This window comes from Rattus rattus, chromosome 8 (genome assembly GCF_011064425.1).
Source record: "Rattus rattus isolate New Zealand chromosome 8, Rrattus_CSIRO_v1, whole genome shotgun sequence".
Classification (NCBI taxonomy): Eukaryota; Metazoa; Chordata; class Mammalia; order Rodentia; family Muridae; genus Rattus; species Rattus rattus.
Genome location: NC_046161.1, coordinates 77,037,377 through 77,051,207, shown reverse-complemented (window position 1 = coordinate 77,051,207; position 13,831 = coordinate 77,037,377). Strand labels below are relative to the sequence as shown.

The 13,831-nt window shown below is 35.1% G+C and overlaps 1 protein-coding gene across 1 annotated transcript in view; it reads left to right on the top strand.

Moving 5' to 3' along the window:
- Positions 1–13,521, top strand: part of Phip (pleckstrin homology domain interacting protein) — a 117,057-nt gene extending 103,536 nt beyond the window's left edge. Inside the window, 5 exon segments of the mRNA XM_032909356.1 lie at positions 1,772–1,924; positions 2,218–2,381; positions 2,841–3,100; positions 3,601–3,798; positions 8,086–13,521. Of these exon segments, the coding sequence (XP_032765247.1) occupies positions 1,772–1,924; positions 2,218–2,381; positions 2,841–3,100; positions 3,601–3,798; positions 8,086–8,726 (1,416 nt within the window). The 3' untranslated portion in view covers positions 8,727–13,521.
- The last annotated feature ends 310 nt before the right edge of the window (positions 13,522–13,831 follow it).

Sequence of the window (13,831 nt, the reverse complement as noted above, 5' to 3'; positions counted from 1 at the left end):
GTGGCCAGCCCTTTTCTGAAGAGAAACAGGATGATTGGGGATATGGCTGTTGTCCAGATGTAAAAATAAATAAGTAAGAATTTATTGTATGTATTTATGTAATTCCAGTGTATGAACGTTAGGGAATACCTGGTTAGAAGTGTTGAGATTGTATAATCAGCTCTTTATAATTGCATATAGACATAGAAGTCTTGATCCGGGTTAAAATGATTTTTTAAAAAATTTTTCTCCTTTAGGAATTCAAGAGTGTAAAGTTTATATGGCATCACAACCTAAATATCGTCTCATCTAGCTTGATTGTTTTTATGTATCGTTTTAATGTGAAATGATAAATATGGACTTGTTGATAGATATCATAAAATAAATTCTTTTTAGTTTTGAAAACCAGAAACACAATCATTAAATATGCAAGACAAATGTTTGATTTTAACAGCAGAATAAATAGGGTCAGTATGGCACTCGCCTTCCCTGAATTCCAGAATTGAGTTTGTCCTCTGTGTAGTACTCAGAGTTTCAGAAGCAAGGCCTCCCTTTATTTCCTACAGACTCTGTAGTTGTAAAATAGTGCTTTACAGTTTACTTCGCAGTGCCTGGTGTTTGTTGTTTAAGCCTTAATGTTTTATTTATTTCTAGAGATAAACATATTAGCCCTGTGCAGAAATAAATGAAACATTGGGCCATGGTTAGGAAAGAATTTAGAACTAAGGTGTCCCACTCTTAACCAACTGAGGGAGATTTGCGTGTAATAACTGAGGGTGAGTGCCATATAATTCTTTCCACAGTGACTGTCATTCTTGGCTGTACTGTGAGATAGGAATCTCTTTTCAGCATATATATACTATTTATGGACTTAGAATCTAAATTTATACTATTGTGGTATAGGAAGTGAAATTATAAAGCTTCTTCATACAGCACATGAAAAGATTAGAAAAATTAAAAACTAAAATCCAAATTGGGTTTAAAAAAAAGTAAAAATTAATATTTATTGAGTTATGAAGTATTTCTAACCATAGTGGAATCAAAATGGAAATTATTAACATAAAAACTCCAAGATAGATCAAACTGGAATTTCCACTTCTCAGTATAGAAGAGGATGAGTAAAAGCAAAAGAAAAAAAAAAGGAGTGAAATAACGGAAAGGCGCAGTCAGTGCTGTTGCAAAGGTGCAGTGCGGTCTGCTGCGACATTGCTCATCGTCCACTGAGTGACCAGTAGCTGTTGTCTCACCTCTGCTTTGTTCCATCTTGTTGTCTTAATTTTTATCCAGTTCATTTCCAGCACAGGCCTTTTGACATCTATTATATTTATTGTTATCGTTTTGTGACAGAATACCTAATTTGTTAAATCTTGAGATGTGAAATTACTGTGGCTTCAGACGCTATATGGATGGGATGTTTTGAGGAGTTTTAGATATAGTTTTGTCTTATGTTTAGTGTTCTGTCTGCAAGTATGTATGTGTCCCACAGGTTTCCCTGTTGCTTGCATAATTCAAAACATGGATGGGTCCTCTGTAAAAACAGAAAGTGCTCTTATCTACTGAGCCATCTCTCCAGCCCCACTTTGATTGTATTTCTATACTTTATAATGTTCAATAAGTTGACATTTATTAGATTTATATTTATAGGTAGGCTGAAGTTTTTACTGTTGTTTTGTTTTTACAAATGATGATTAATAGTTCTGTAACTTGTCATAAAAATCCTGTTAATCCCTGTACTGTAAAATGATACTTTGGTAGTAATAATAATACTGTTTGTTTCTTCCTTCTCTTCTAGGACTACAGAGACATCATTGATACGCCAATGGACTTTGCTACTGTCAGAGAAACTTTAGAGGCTGGGAATTATGAGTCACCCATGGAGTTATGTAAAGATGTCAGGCTCATTTTTAGTAATTCTAAAGCATATACACCAAGCAAAAGATCAAGGGTATATCATCATTGTTTTATTTTGTTAAATGTCAAGTCTCTAAATGTTTTTACTTTAAACTTTGAGCAAAATTAATGGGCTATCATTAATTGGTATTGATGGTGATCTGTTGCTTTCTACTGTAAAATTGCTTTATTTTCCATCACAAGAATCTGAAAAAAAAAAATACAAGCAACAGTTTTTATAAATTCAAGAAAATTTTACTAGAAGAATATTTAAATTACAGTATTTACTAAGTAAGCATTATCTTTGAAGAATTTTTAACCCATTTTGTGGATATTTTTTCTCTATAGATTTACAGCATGAGTTTACGCCTATCTGCTTTCTTTGAAGAACATATTAGTTCTGTTTTGTCAGATTATAAATCTGCTCTTCGTTTTCATAAGAGAAACACCATAACCAAAAGGAGGAAGAGACGAAACAGAAGCAGCTCCCTTTCCAGCAGTGCTGCGTCAAGGTGCTTACTTCCTTTTCAATGACTGCTACTCTATAACTTTGTCATCTAAATGGGAGAACTTGGTGGTTTTTAATGCTTCCTTTACTATTCCCTATATTGCAGAATGATATATTTGACATGCAAGTTCCTATGATGTGGAGGATTTTTAATCTTTTAAACTAAAGCTTTACTAGTGTAAGTGCTTAAATTCAAACTGCTAAATCTATACGGTGAAACAGCATTTTTTAGGCTAGTGATGGCATCATGCTTTCTGTCATATAACTGTAGCATTTGCAATGGTCCTTCACTAAATATTCACTTTTCAAAGGCTCACAACCATATGAAATCCACTACAAATCTCATATTTTAACATACATCATAATAGTACAAATGTTGAATTCAGCAGTATTACAGAACTTTTAACATATATGTGGAAAAGTGTTAAGAATGATTAACAGTGTGATCTTATCTTACTTTCAGCCCTGAAAGGAAAAAAAGGATCTTAAAACCCCAGCTAAAGTCAGAAATATCTACCTCTCCATTCTCCATACCTACACGATCAGTACTTCCAAGGCACAATGCTGCTCAAATGAATGGTAAACCAGAGTCCAGTTCTGTCGTTCGAACTAGGAGCAACCGCATAGCTGTAGATCCAGTTGTCACGGAGCAGCCCTCTACATCAGCAGCCACAAAAGCTTTTGTTTCAAAAACTAATACATCTGCCATGCCAGGGAAAACAAGTAAGACTTAATCACAGTTTACATATCAAGGCATAATTGTTTCAAAAGAGCTTTTGATTTTCCGTTGGTTTTGTTGTCTTTACTATTTTTCCTTCTTTGAAAAAATTAATATGAAGTGAGAGAAAGAGATAGTTGAGACTAAGGAATATATTTTTATAGAGCACAGAAAAACTGATATAGATTGCCTAAATTTAAACCTGGCACTAACAGTTTGACCACACTTGCCTTCATAATCCTGAACTGAAAAGAAAGCGTCTAGTTGGGCTGGACCTGTTAACATTTTTTACAGCCGTCTCTTACTAGAAAGTAGATTCCTGGGCTTCTCAAGTAGGGATGCAGCTCTGGGTTACAGCCTAGTACTATATAAAAGAAAGATTTTGTGAGGAAACTTTAAGTATCACTCAGTTTATATCTTCTTGGCTAACTGAAGCAGTTTGAGTTAGTAGCAACGTTTTGCCTAACAAGTCTCAGTTTCTAATCTTTCTTCATTTGTGTTTTAGTACTAGAGAATTCTGTGAAACATTCCAAAGCCTTGAGTACTCTTTCAAGCCCTGATCAGCTCACCTTCAGCCATGGTACGAAGAATAACTCTGCAAAAGAAAACATGGAAAAGGAAAAGCCTGTCAAACGGAAGATGAAGTCTTCCGTATTCACAAAAGCATCTCCACTTCCAAAGTCTTCAGCAGTTGTGGATCAAGGTAAGCTGGCTTCTTCCTGACACCCGGGTGCTGTGCCGCTGCTGTCCAGCGCAGAGACTGGGACTGGTCCATCACAGGTTTCAGGTGAAAGTGAAAATGTCACTTGTCATTCTTTCAGCGGTAGTAAGTCCTTCTTACAGTTAATGTTTTTATAGGAGTTAACCTTTTTCCTTTTGGGGATGTTAATTTAAAAGTTACAGTATGTACTGATGAATTTAGTAACTCATGGATGTGCTGGCCAGAAGAAATTACTGATAGCTGGAGGCTAATATCTGACTATCTGTGGGAACAAGTTAGTGAATACCCCTGTATTAACCCTGTATTATGCATATAGTGTCTCCTTGTACAGTTGGGATAAAGAACTCAATGCTTGGGTATTGAGATGGTTCAACTGATAGAAGTACTTGTTTGCACATGGGCCTTTCAACTCTGCAGACTTGTCCTCTTAACCCCCACATGAGTGCCAAGGCACGTGTACACACCATGAGCATGCACACTGTACAAGTAACTGTTACCTATCTGCTGTAATTGGCACCTCTGAGGCTCACTGCTGAAAAAGCTCACCCTTTCTAGTTCTTTCTGAACTCCATCTGGCTGGTCAACTCAGCTATCTAGCTTAAACTCCTTTACATGCTAATTCAATTTGTCTTCTCTTGGCTTCTCCTGAATTGCTCTGCTTGGTCTCAAACTAACTCTGGCAATTTGTTCTAATTCTCTGGCTACTTATTCTCTAGCTTCAGCTGCCTCTGCTGATCTGCACTGAACTGTATAAAATGAACTCAACTCCACTCCACTGACTAAATAGAAACTGACTGAACTGACTCTGTCCCTATACTGTTCTTAAATAGTTTTTCACCTGAGAGTTGGGCATATCTGACCAGTTCTGTCAAGCCTTTGTCTGGTTCATTACTTTGTCTGCCTCAATTAGATATCATTGTTTGGGATTAAAGGTATGTACTAAAGGATTCCAGCCAGAGGAATTAAGGGTGTGTACTAAGGGCATGTTTCCATTCTAATTGGATCACACAGACTAGGTCGTGTTTAGATAGGATAAGAATAGCCATGTTGCTGGATTAAAATTCATAATTTGACAGTATGACCATTTAGCAAAACAGAACACCAATAACCTATTCATCCTCTCAGGCTATATAGTCTACCTAAGTCATGGGCTTTTTGACTAGGTTTACAGTAGCATAAAATTTCTCCTTTTAAGTGGGCCTCAAGGTAGAAATGATTGGTTACTCATAAACAGCACGCCATTATTGCAACAGTGGACACGTGTCGCCTGACAGGTTGGTATTGTGCATATAGGCTCCAGCTCTTGATAAGACAGTTTTCTTCTCCTGCAGGCTGCATCACACCTTCTGGCATTGTGTAAGAGTAGGCAGCAGGTAGAGAGTTTGGTGGATCAATTGACATTTCATTTCCAAAGTGAGGAATGTTTTCATCAGTAGGGTCTTGCCATCTATTTAGGATGGTAATCAAAACCATTGGGAAATAGCTTGTATTATTTTGGGTGCTTCCTGGGCCTCCTTTACCAATAACTCAAAAAGACTTATCCTGAGCCCAACACCGAGATTTTTAGTAATCCACATCTTCTGGGTGGTAGCCATCCATTCAGGGTGGTTCTATTCAAATTCTTCTTTTTTAAGTATGATCTTAAAGTTAGCTTACAAAGTAGTGGGTTCTCCTAAGTTGTTTTTTTGTTTTTTTGTTTGTTTGTTTGTTTGTTTTTCCCCATAGATCCTTAGTTTGGACTAACCCAACCCCAACCTCTCCGCAGTCCTCCTATCTTTACCTAAACATTTAATTCCAGTATTTTCTCACCTTTTCTTTTAATATGGCTTGTGTTCTGTTCCGTCTAAGTTTTTTCTTACCTTTTCTGAATAGTTTTAGATGGGGCTGCATTTTGTCAGGTATTAGAATACTAAGTGCTGTTTCCTAATTATACTTGCCTGGAAGCCCTTTCTCTATCCCTTTGCACTAAAACGGAACCTACTTTGTAACCCAGTCTGCCAGTCTGCATTTTTTTAATGGGAGTTGAGGCTGTTGATATTCAGAGTTAAAATTCAAAATTTTGTCTGTATTATTATCATTTTGTTGTGTTTTTGTTTTTGGTGTTTTCTTGGACTTTTTTGATTAACTCTTCTGTGACTCCTTGGGTGTGTTAATCTCTCTCTTCATTTTTACATACTCTTTCCACTATCTGTAGTGCTGGCTTAGTGCTCGTAAATTCCTTTTATGTTTTTATCCTGAAAAGTTTTGATTTCTCTATCAATTATTAGGTTTACTACTACACATTATTATCCAAATTGACAGTTTAGAGCTTTTAAAACTTGGGTCCTCTAGCTTTAAACATATCAGTTGAATAATTAGGAATTATTTTGATGAACCTGCCTTCATAAATGACTTGACCTTTCACTACTCTGTCCTTATTCTGTATCTCTTGTAGGTTTGGGAAATTTTCTTCTGTGATATTTGCCAGGGGGTGTTTAGCATGATATTTCTTTGTTTCTAATATGCCCATAAATTGAATCTCAGATCTTTTCATAGTATCTCAAAAAATGTGTGATAATGTATGTGTAATGGAGCAGTGTGATCCAGTTCCTCTGCTTGTAGTGTAGTACTTTTATCAGCATCTTCATGTAAAGCAAAAGGACCCGCAGACTAAGGTAGTTTGCTTGGTAGAAAATCCTTTGTTACTTTATGCATTCTCCACCATTCCCTAACCTCACAGTTTGGGGACCCCCCCTCACCCCCCCTTCCTCACTTTGCTCTGACTTTTGGGATTTCTTGGAATTTTAGGATGGATTTTGTTAACAGTATGATTTTTGATCCAGACAATAGTAGTCCATCTGACAGCATTGATATACTCGTGCCAATATTGAACGGTTACAGATTATCCTGTGCCATTTAATTACCTAAAGCAATAGACTATTTGACTAGCATGTAAAAACTTCCTGTGCAGTTGTTTTATTTTAATGTAAACAGTATATGTGACTGTGTGTGTAGGCGTGCACACAAGTGTATGCATATGGAGGTTAGCAGTTAATGTATGTGTCAAGCTGTCTGTCTTAATCGCTCACCTTGTATTTTGAAGCAGGGCCTCTACACCTAGACTTGCCCACTTGGTGAGGTAGGTTGACCATTGAGCTCCAGGGTCCTCCTGGCTGTTTTCTCAGCAGTTAGATTTACATGTATGTATCACAGTGCTTGGCCTTTTCTGGTTTCTGGATGGCCAAGCCTAAGTGTGGTGCTTGCACACATAGCAAGCATGTAGCTGACTGGTCCACTTTTCCAGCCAGTAGTTGTGTTTTGTTATTCCTTAACCTCCTTAAACAATCTGAGAACACAGTTTGTAACCAGGTATCACATGGTGCTTATAATTTGTAGATAAGACTAGGTGAGGAGTGTCAAACCGTCCAGGTTTTGTGGAGAGTAACTTGATGCAACAGCAGATAATTTTCCTAATTATCTTGTGTAGAGTAATTAAGAAGGAAGATTCTTTGCATGTCCAGAGAACATAAGGAGATCGTATGGCGATAAGCTTCTTTTAGGCTCCAGACTCCTCTTTTAGATAGAAGTTATTGTCACATTCTCAGATGAAATTTCTCCATTCTTTACTTTCTGAATCTTTCTCACTTACCAAATGACTGAAAGCAAGAGATGACAGTTTCTGTGTTTATTCATTAATGAGAAGACTGGATTAAAAAGTCATAAACTTAGTATGGCAAGTATTTTTCCATGACTTAATTCCTTAAAAGTAGTGATACCGAAATGCCCTGTGTTTAGTGATTTGAACAGTAAAGTACTTTGTTGTAGTAAACTGCAAATGGACATGATCATTTCACGTGATCCTAAGCTACAGACACATCAGAATAGGTAATGTGGGTAGTAGAGAGACAGCATTAACTTAGGTCTTCTATTTGTACTTACATGTCCCTTTCTGTTTTCATTAAGAATCTTTTGCCAGGGGCCAATAAGATAACAGGTAACTTTGTGCTTACAATTCTGGCAACCTCATTCCTATCCTAAGAACCCATGTTAGGCTAGGAGAGAACTCCCTCATCATCATCCAAGTGTACACATAATAAGTAAATAGTTTTTTAATTAAAAAGAATGTGTAAGTAGTGACAGAAATTTATCAATTTTCTCTCTCATTTTAGTAGATTATTATTACCATTATTATGATCATAGCATTAGATAGAATTATGCTCTTACCAACTAACTGGAGGACTAAACAACAAAAGCCCGTTATATCTTAAGCGTGCTGTTTTTCTCTTTTAGGAGATTGTAAGAACAATGTTCTTATACCAGGAACAATTCAAGTAAATGGCCATGGAGGACAACCATCAAAACTTGTCAAGAGAGGACCTGGGAGGAAGCCTAAGGTAGAAGTTAACACCAGTAGTGGTGAAGTTATACACAAGAAAAGAGGTAGAAAGCCCAAGAACCTGCAGTGTACTACAAAGCAAGAAAACTCTGAGCAAAATAACATGCATCCCATCAGGGGGGATGTGGTTCCTTCTTCAACATGCAGCTTTCTTTCTGAAACTAATGTCGTTAAGGAGGATTTGTTACAGAAAAAGAGTCGCGGAGGCAGAAAACCCAAAAGGAAGATGAAAACTCAAAACCTAGATTCAGAACTCATAGTTCCTACAAATGTTAAAATATTAAGGAGAAGTAACCGGAAAAAAGCGGATGATCCTATAGATGAGGAAGAAGAGTTTGAAGAACTCAAGGGCTCTGAACCTCACATGAGAACTAGAAACCAAGGTCGAAGGACAGCTTTCTACAATGAGGATGATTCAGAGGAAGAACAGAGACAGCTGTTGTTTGAGGACACCTCTTTGACATTTGGAACTTCTAGTAGAGGACGAGTCCGAAAGTTGACTGAAAAAGCAAAGGCTAATTTAATTGGTTGGTAACTTGAAGCAAAATACTGTATTTTAAAAAATCTATAAAGCAGGTACAGTTAAGGAGTAAGTAGAGCTAAGATTTCTGCTTCCTTGCTGCTATGATGGATTAGGGAATGTTACAATTTGACTTGGGAAAAAGGAGAAAAAAAACCATTTAGAAGATAATTTACATCTTTGAATGAAAAAGTCTATATACATATATATTTCAAATGTTTGCTATTTATTGCCCTTAGGTAGGTTATTTGTTTCCACATTCATTTCATTCACTGTTTGAAATTGAGGACCTGTTATAAATTCCTGGTTTATTTATGGAAGAGACCGCTCTGCTACACTATTAAGAAACATAGTATTTCTAGAGGTAAAGAATGTTTCCTGTTAAATTGAGTTATTTTTGACCAAGTGAGGTACATTTTTACTGATAACAGAAGTCATGCCCCTAGGAAAAGAAATGTTACAAAGAGTAGCAGTACATTAAGAATGGCTTCCTCTAAAGATAACTTTCCAGTTCCCACCATTTGTTATCCTGAAAAGTGTTGTGAGTTGTAGGGTGTCAATACAGAGTATCTAGAGGAAGCATTTGTTTTACTCCATTTCTGCCAAACTTAGGAGAAAATGTATTGATGCAAAAGAAACATATCCACATTGGAAAACATTTGACTGTCTAATTTTTCAGACCTTGATTCTTATATCAGTCACTCTATCTCTGTTTATTGTGCCAAAGACTGAGAATCAGTGCAGTGGGAAGCCTGTTTTTGACTGTCAGGACAGCATACACTTTTCAATACTGGAAAAGCTATATATTCTAAAGAGCAAGTTATTACAAAATTATGCTGAGTTGTATCTTTTTTTTGGTACTAATAGTAGGAAAATAATGCACTGGTGGGTCCTTTGACAGAGATATCTTAGAGAAAATGTTTAAGTAGTTAAAGGATTCAAGGAAAATACAGGAAAAATGTATGGAATTTGATGTTTACGTGATCTGGATTAATGTCATTTTTAAACTTCAGACATATCCAATAGGCTAAAATGACTTACAAAGAACCATGTCTGTGTGCGTGTGTATATTGATAAATGGGTGTGATTGAATATATATATATACAAACGCATTCTTAAGTACTATTACCCAGGTATAAATTCTTTTTCAGGATTTTTTAGATAGTTAGTAGAATAAAAATAATTTTAAAATGTCATACTTTATAGTTTAATTTTAAGGAAAAGATTGGTTATTTTCAATTATTAAAAGTTAAATAGGCCAAATCACTTTTTATGCAATCATGTTTTATACAGTGGTCTCATTGCACATTGTGTTTTTCTGCACTTTTTACGGTGTCCTTATCAAGCTGGTATCTCAATATACACTCTAAAGAGAAACTCATTTAATGATTGTGCCTTGTATTCTATTATTTTTTGCATCATTAGTAAAATTAAGTTGTCTATTGTAAATGATAACTATATGACTTAGGAGAATGTATTACTATATGTACTGCTATGGAAAAAGGAAAGCAGTTATTTATTTGTTTATGGTACATTAGTTATTTTATATCTTGAAAACCAACAAATGCCATTTCTATTGTTTAAATTACTTTTTTTTTTTTAAGTTTTAAGAATGTAGTATTTTCTGAGGACTGATGTGGTTCAAAATGTAACCAAATCTTTCAGATACTGCATTTTTAAAAAGGAAGAATGGGGAAAATATATATCAGCATGACCCTGATATAGAGAATAAAGTCTTTAATTGAACCTTGGCAAAATATGTAATTAGATTATAATTATTTCCTTGTTTCCAATAAGGATTAATGTTAAACTGTCATTTAACTGTCTTGAAGAAGAATGAAAAGTGATGCATTTCGGCTTTTTAGATCATTTGTAATGAAATTTGTACAGAAACCCTCCAGTGAAACTAAGTGAACCATTTTCCAGACCTTGACTGGATTGCTGTGATTTTACAGTTAAAAAATAATTTCAAATTTTTTTAGTTTTTTTTGTACATTTATTTTTTTCTAACAAATATATTGAACTATATAATTAAAATTAAGTAGTTAACTCTTAATGCAGAAATGGATGATGTGTTATATAGAAAAATGAGTCAATGTCACCATTACTGAAAATGATAGTGTGTACATTGGAAATTTAAGTCATTAAAGTAATTAGTTGCTTTTGAAGGGAATCTATTTGAGAAATGTAATTTCCTGATGTTATCTGCATTGTATTAGAAAATTAGAGTAAAATCCATTTTTATAAATAAAAGTAGCTATAAGGTGTGTTCCATATAAGGAAGTGCACACAGTCTTAGTGTGGAGGACCTCTAGAATGGTGCACAGGGAGCTCCAACCTCTGAGCAGGGAAATAAGTATTTCCATCTTTCTTAAAACAAGGAAGTAGAACATTTCTGTTTTAAAGACACTGCATACTCATGACCGTATTTGGAAATTTTTAGACACTGGTTTCTTGGTAAGGCAAAATGACTTGGATTGTATTATTTGTAACGGAAAACTTAAGATATATTAATGCCAGATACAGATTTTATATTTTTATAATTTAGCTTCTGTACATTGCAGAAGATAAATTATGAACTTTAAGTCATCATGTTTTGGTTTGTTTTTACTGCTTGGAAAAGTCTCCTCTTTGAGGCAGTAACATCCTATATACTGCTTATAGGCCAGAAGGAATTGTTAGCACTTGTCTTAGGTAAGCAATAAGAAAAATCTCAAGTTTACTGAAACTTTCAGAAAGGAAATTTACTATGTACATGGAACATAGATACCAGTTTTCAGGCTGCGTTCAGTGGTCCATGGCTGAAATCCCAGCATTTGGGAAGTGGAGACAGAAAACATCAAGAGTTCAAAGTTACCTTTAGCTGCAAACCACATTCAAGACTAGGGCTACAACAGCAGCAATACCAAAAAGAAAAACTCAGTTTATATATATTTCTAATATTCAACCATACTGTTCTCTTATGCTATCCTGACTTCACAAAGCCCAAGTTTAACAGAAGTCTCAGTGTTGTCACAGGAGTAGTTTAAAGACTCAGTCTAATCGCAGTCTACCAGCCTTTGGAAGTAGAAATGTAGCATCTTAAAGTATTGTCTAGAGCACTCTTTGTCTTCTGCACATAAGTACAAACTGAAAATTAAGGGCCTTATTTCCAGTGTTGTTTTGCATTGTCTCACTACAACTGAAGGCTGGTGAGTTACTAACAGTCGTCCTACTCTAATTAGATAGCTGCGGACATTGTCAGGTGCTTAGGACACATCGGACACACAGGTTGACTGGATACAGTTTCACTTGGAGACTACGTATGTAAGACAGTGAACAGCGAGCATTCTCACACCACATAATGGTTAACAGCAGAACTGTCTCTTAGCTCAGCGTAGACTAACAGAACCTCACAGGTTTATTGGAATAAAGTTAAACCCTGCATGATATTTTAGCAGCATTTACACAATTAGTTTCAGTTGACAGTGTTTTATTTTGACATTCCATTTTGTATAATCATAGCTATCCATAAGTTTCTCTCTAATGTAATTTGAGCTTTCTATCTGTCTAAAGAAAACAAACTGATTTTTAATATTTTGTTCACCTGAAGTTTAATTTTGAGTAGATTAAATGGACCAAGATACTTGAGTTACCAAAGGGCTATTATCAATGTTTATCCTAGAATTTTAAAAGTGAATAGGGTGAAGATTACTTTTGTTTAGAATGCATTACTCCCATATTATCCAGAAGATATTGCTAACAGTAGTAACTTGATTAGGCAGTAAGTAGTCTTATGTTAAAGTACATCTTTTGTTTCCATCAAAAAAAAAATGATTTCTAGGTGACTTTAAAATTAATGCATTTACTAAGAAACTATTTTGTTTTTAATTATACTTATCAAAGTGATCCAAATGAAAAGACATTTTGAACTATGTACAGTACTCCAGGAAGAGGTCAGTCAGAAGACCATAAGTACCACTTTGAGCGCTCTGGAGATGAACCCACACACAGTACAGTGAGTAGATTATCTGAGCTATAAATATATTTTTTAGTTTCAATAGCTCTGTTTTGAAATACTTTTTTAATGCAGATAAAAATATCAGGAAATTAACCTTATATGGCACAAACCAAATACAAAGTAGTATATGGATGAGTTTCTACATTTAAAGAACTAAGAAGATAGGTTCAGGATTGTATTATAGTACATGCACTTACAAGACAGATGCACACGCATGCTGACTACTTTCAAGGATGTGTGTGTTGATTTATCACAACAATAAATTAAAAAGTAAGATACAATGTTACATTTTTAGACCATATTGAAACAGCAAGAAGAAACAGGTCTTAAAAAGTTATTAAGAAAACTACTAAATCCCACCATGGGATATTTAGATGTCTAAACATAGCTCAATTTTTAAAAAAGCAACAGACCTAAAGGGTTAATGTTGTAACTGACACATTTCAAATTAAAATTATGTTTATTTTGTACAGAAAGCAATGTTAAACACAAGCAGATCTGTTGTATGTAATAAGTGACAGAGTTTTTAAAATTATTTAGCTTTATTGATGTTCTTGTTTTATTTCTCTAAACCTGGAGTATCATGTCATAAACGGCAGTCTTGCACCACAGTAGCAGGCCCTTTCTTTTTGTACATATTGATTGGACCTTTCTTTACTGTTACGTGGACACTTTCTATGTTAGTTTTGATGCATAATTCTTGGAATCCTTTTATACAGACTAGAATGTATGTGTAAGAATTCCTGTCCCTGCAATGTAGTACCTATAAACTTATTTTTAAATAAATAGAAAACTTGTTTTTCTAAGCCATTTTTGTAGAGCCTCATGATTTCTTTGTTTTTCTGTTTATTTTCATTGGTTTTGGAGAGCCAGAAAGCACTTGGATACGTACTTAGTAGGCAGCTTACCAAAGCAATTGTGATATAGAAGCCATTATGTAAATTCTGGTTTGTTAGAGGTTCCATTTTTCTGTCTTACTTGTGAAATGTTAAAATCATTATCAAAGATTTCAAGCAACCTAATGTAATTCCAGAGTGACTGAAGGTTAAAAATAAAAATGCCCTTGCCTTTCTGTGTGTCTACTTAGGACAGATTCATTGGTCATGTGTAGCCTAACCCT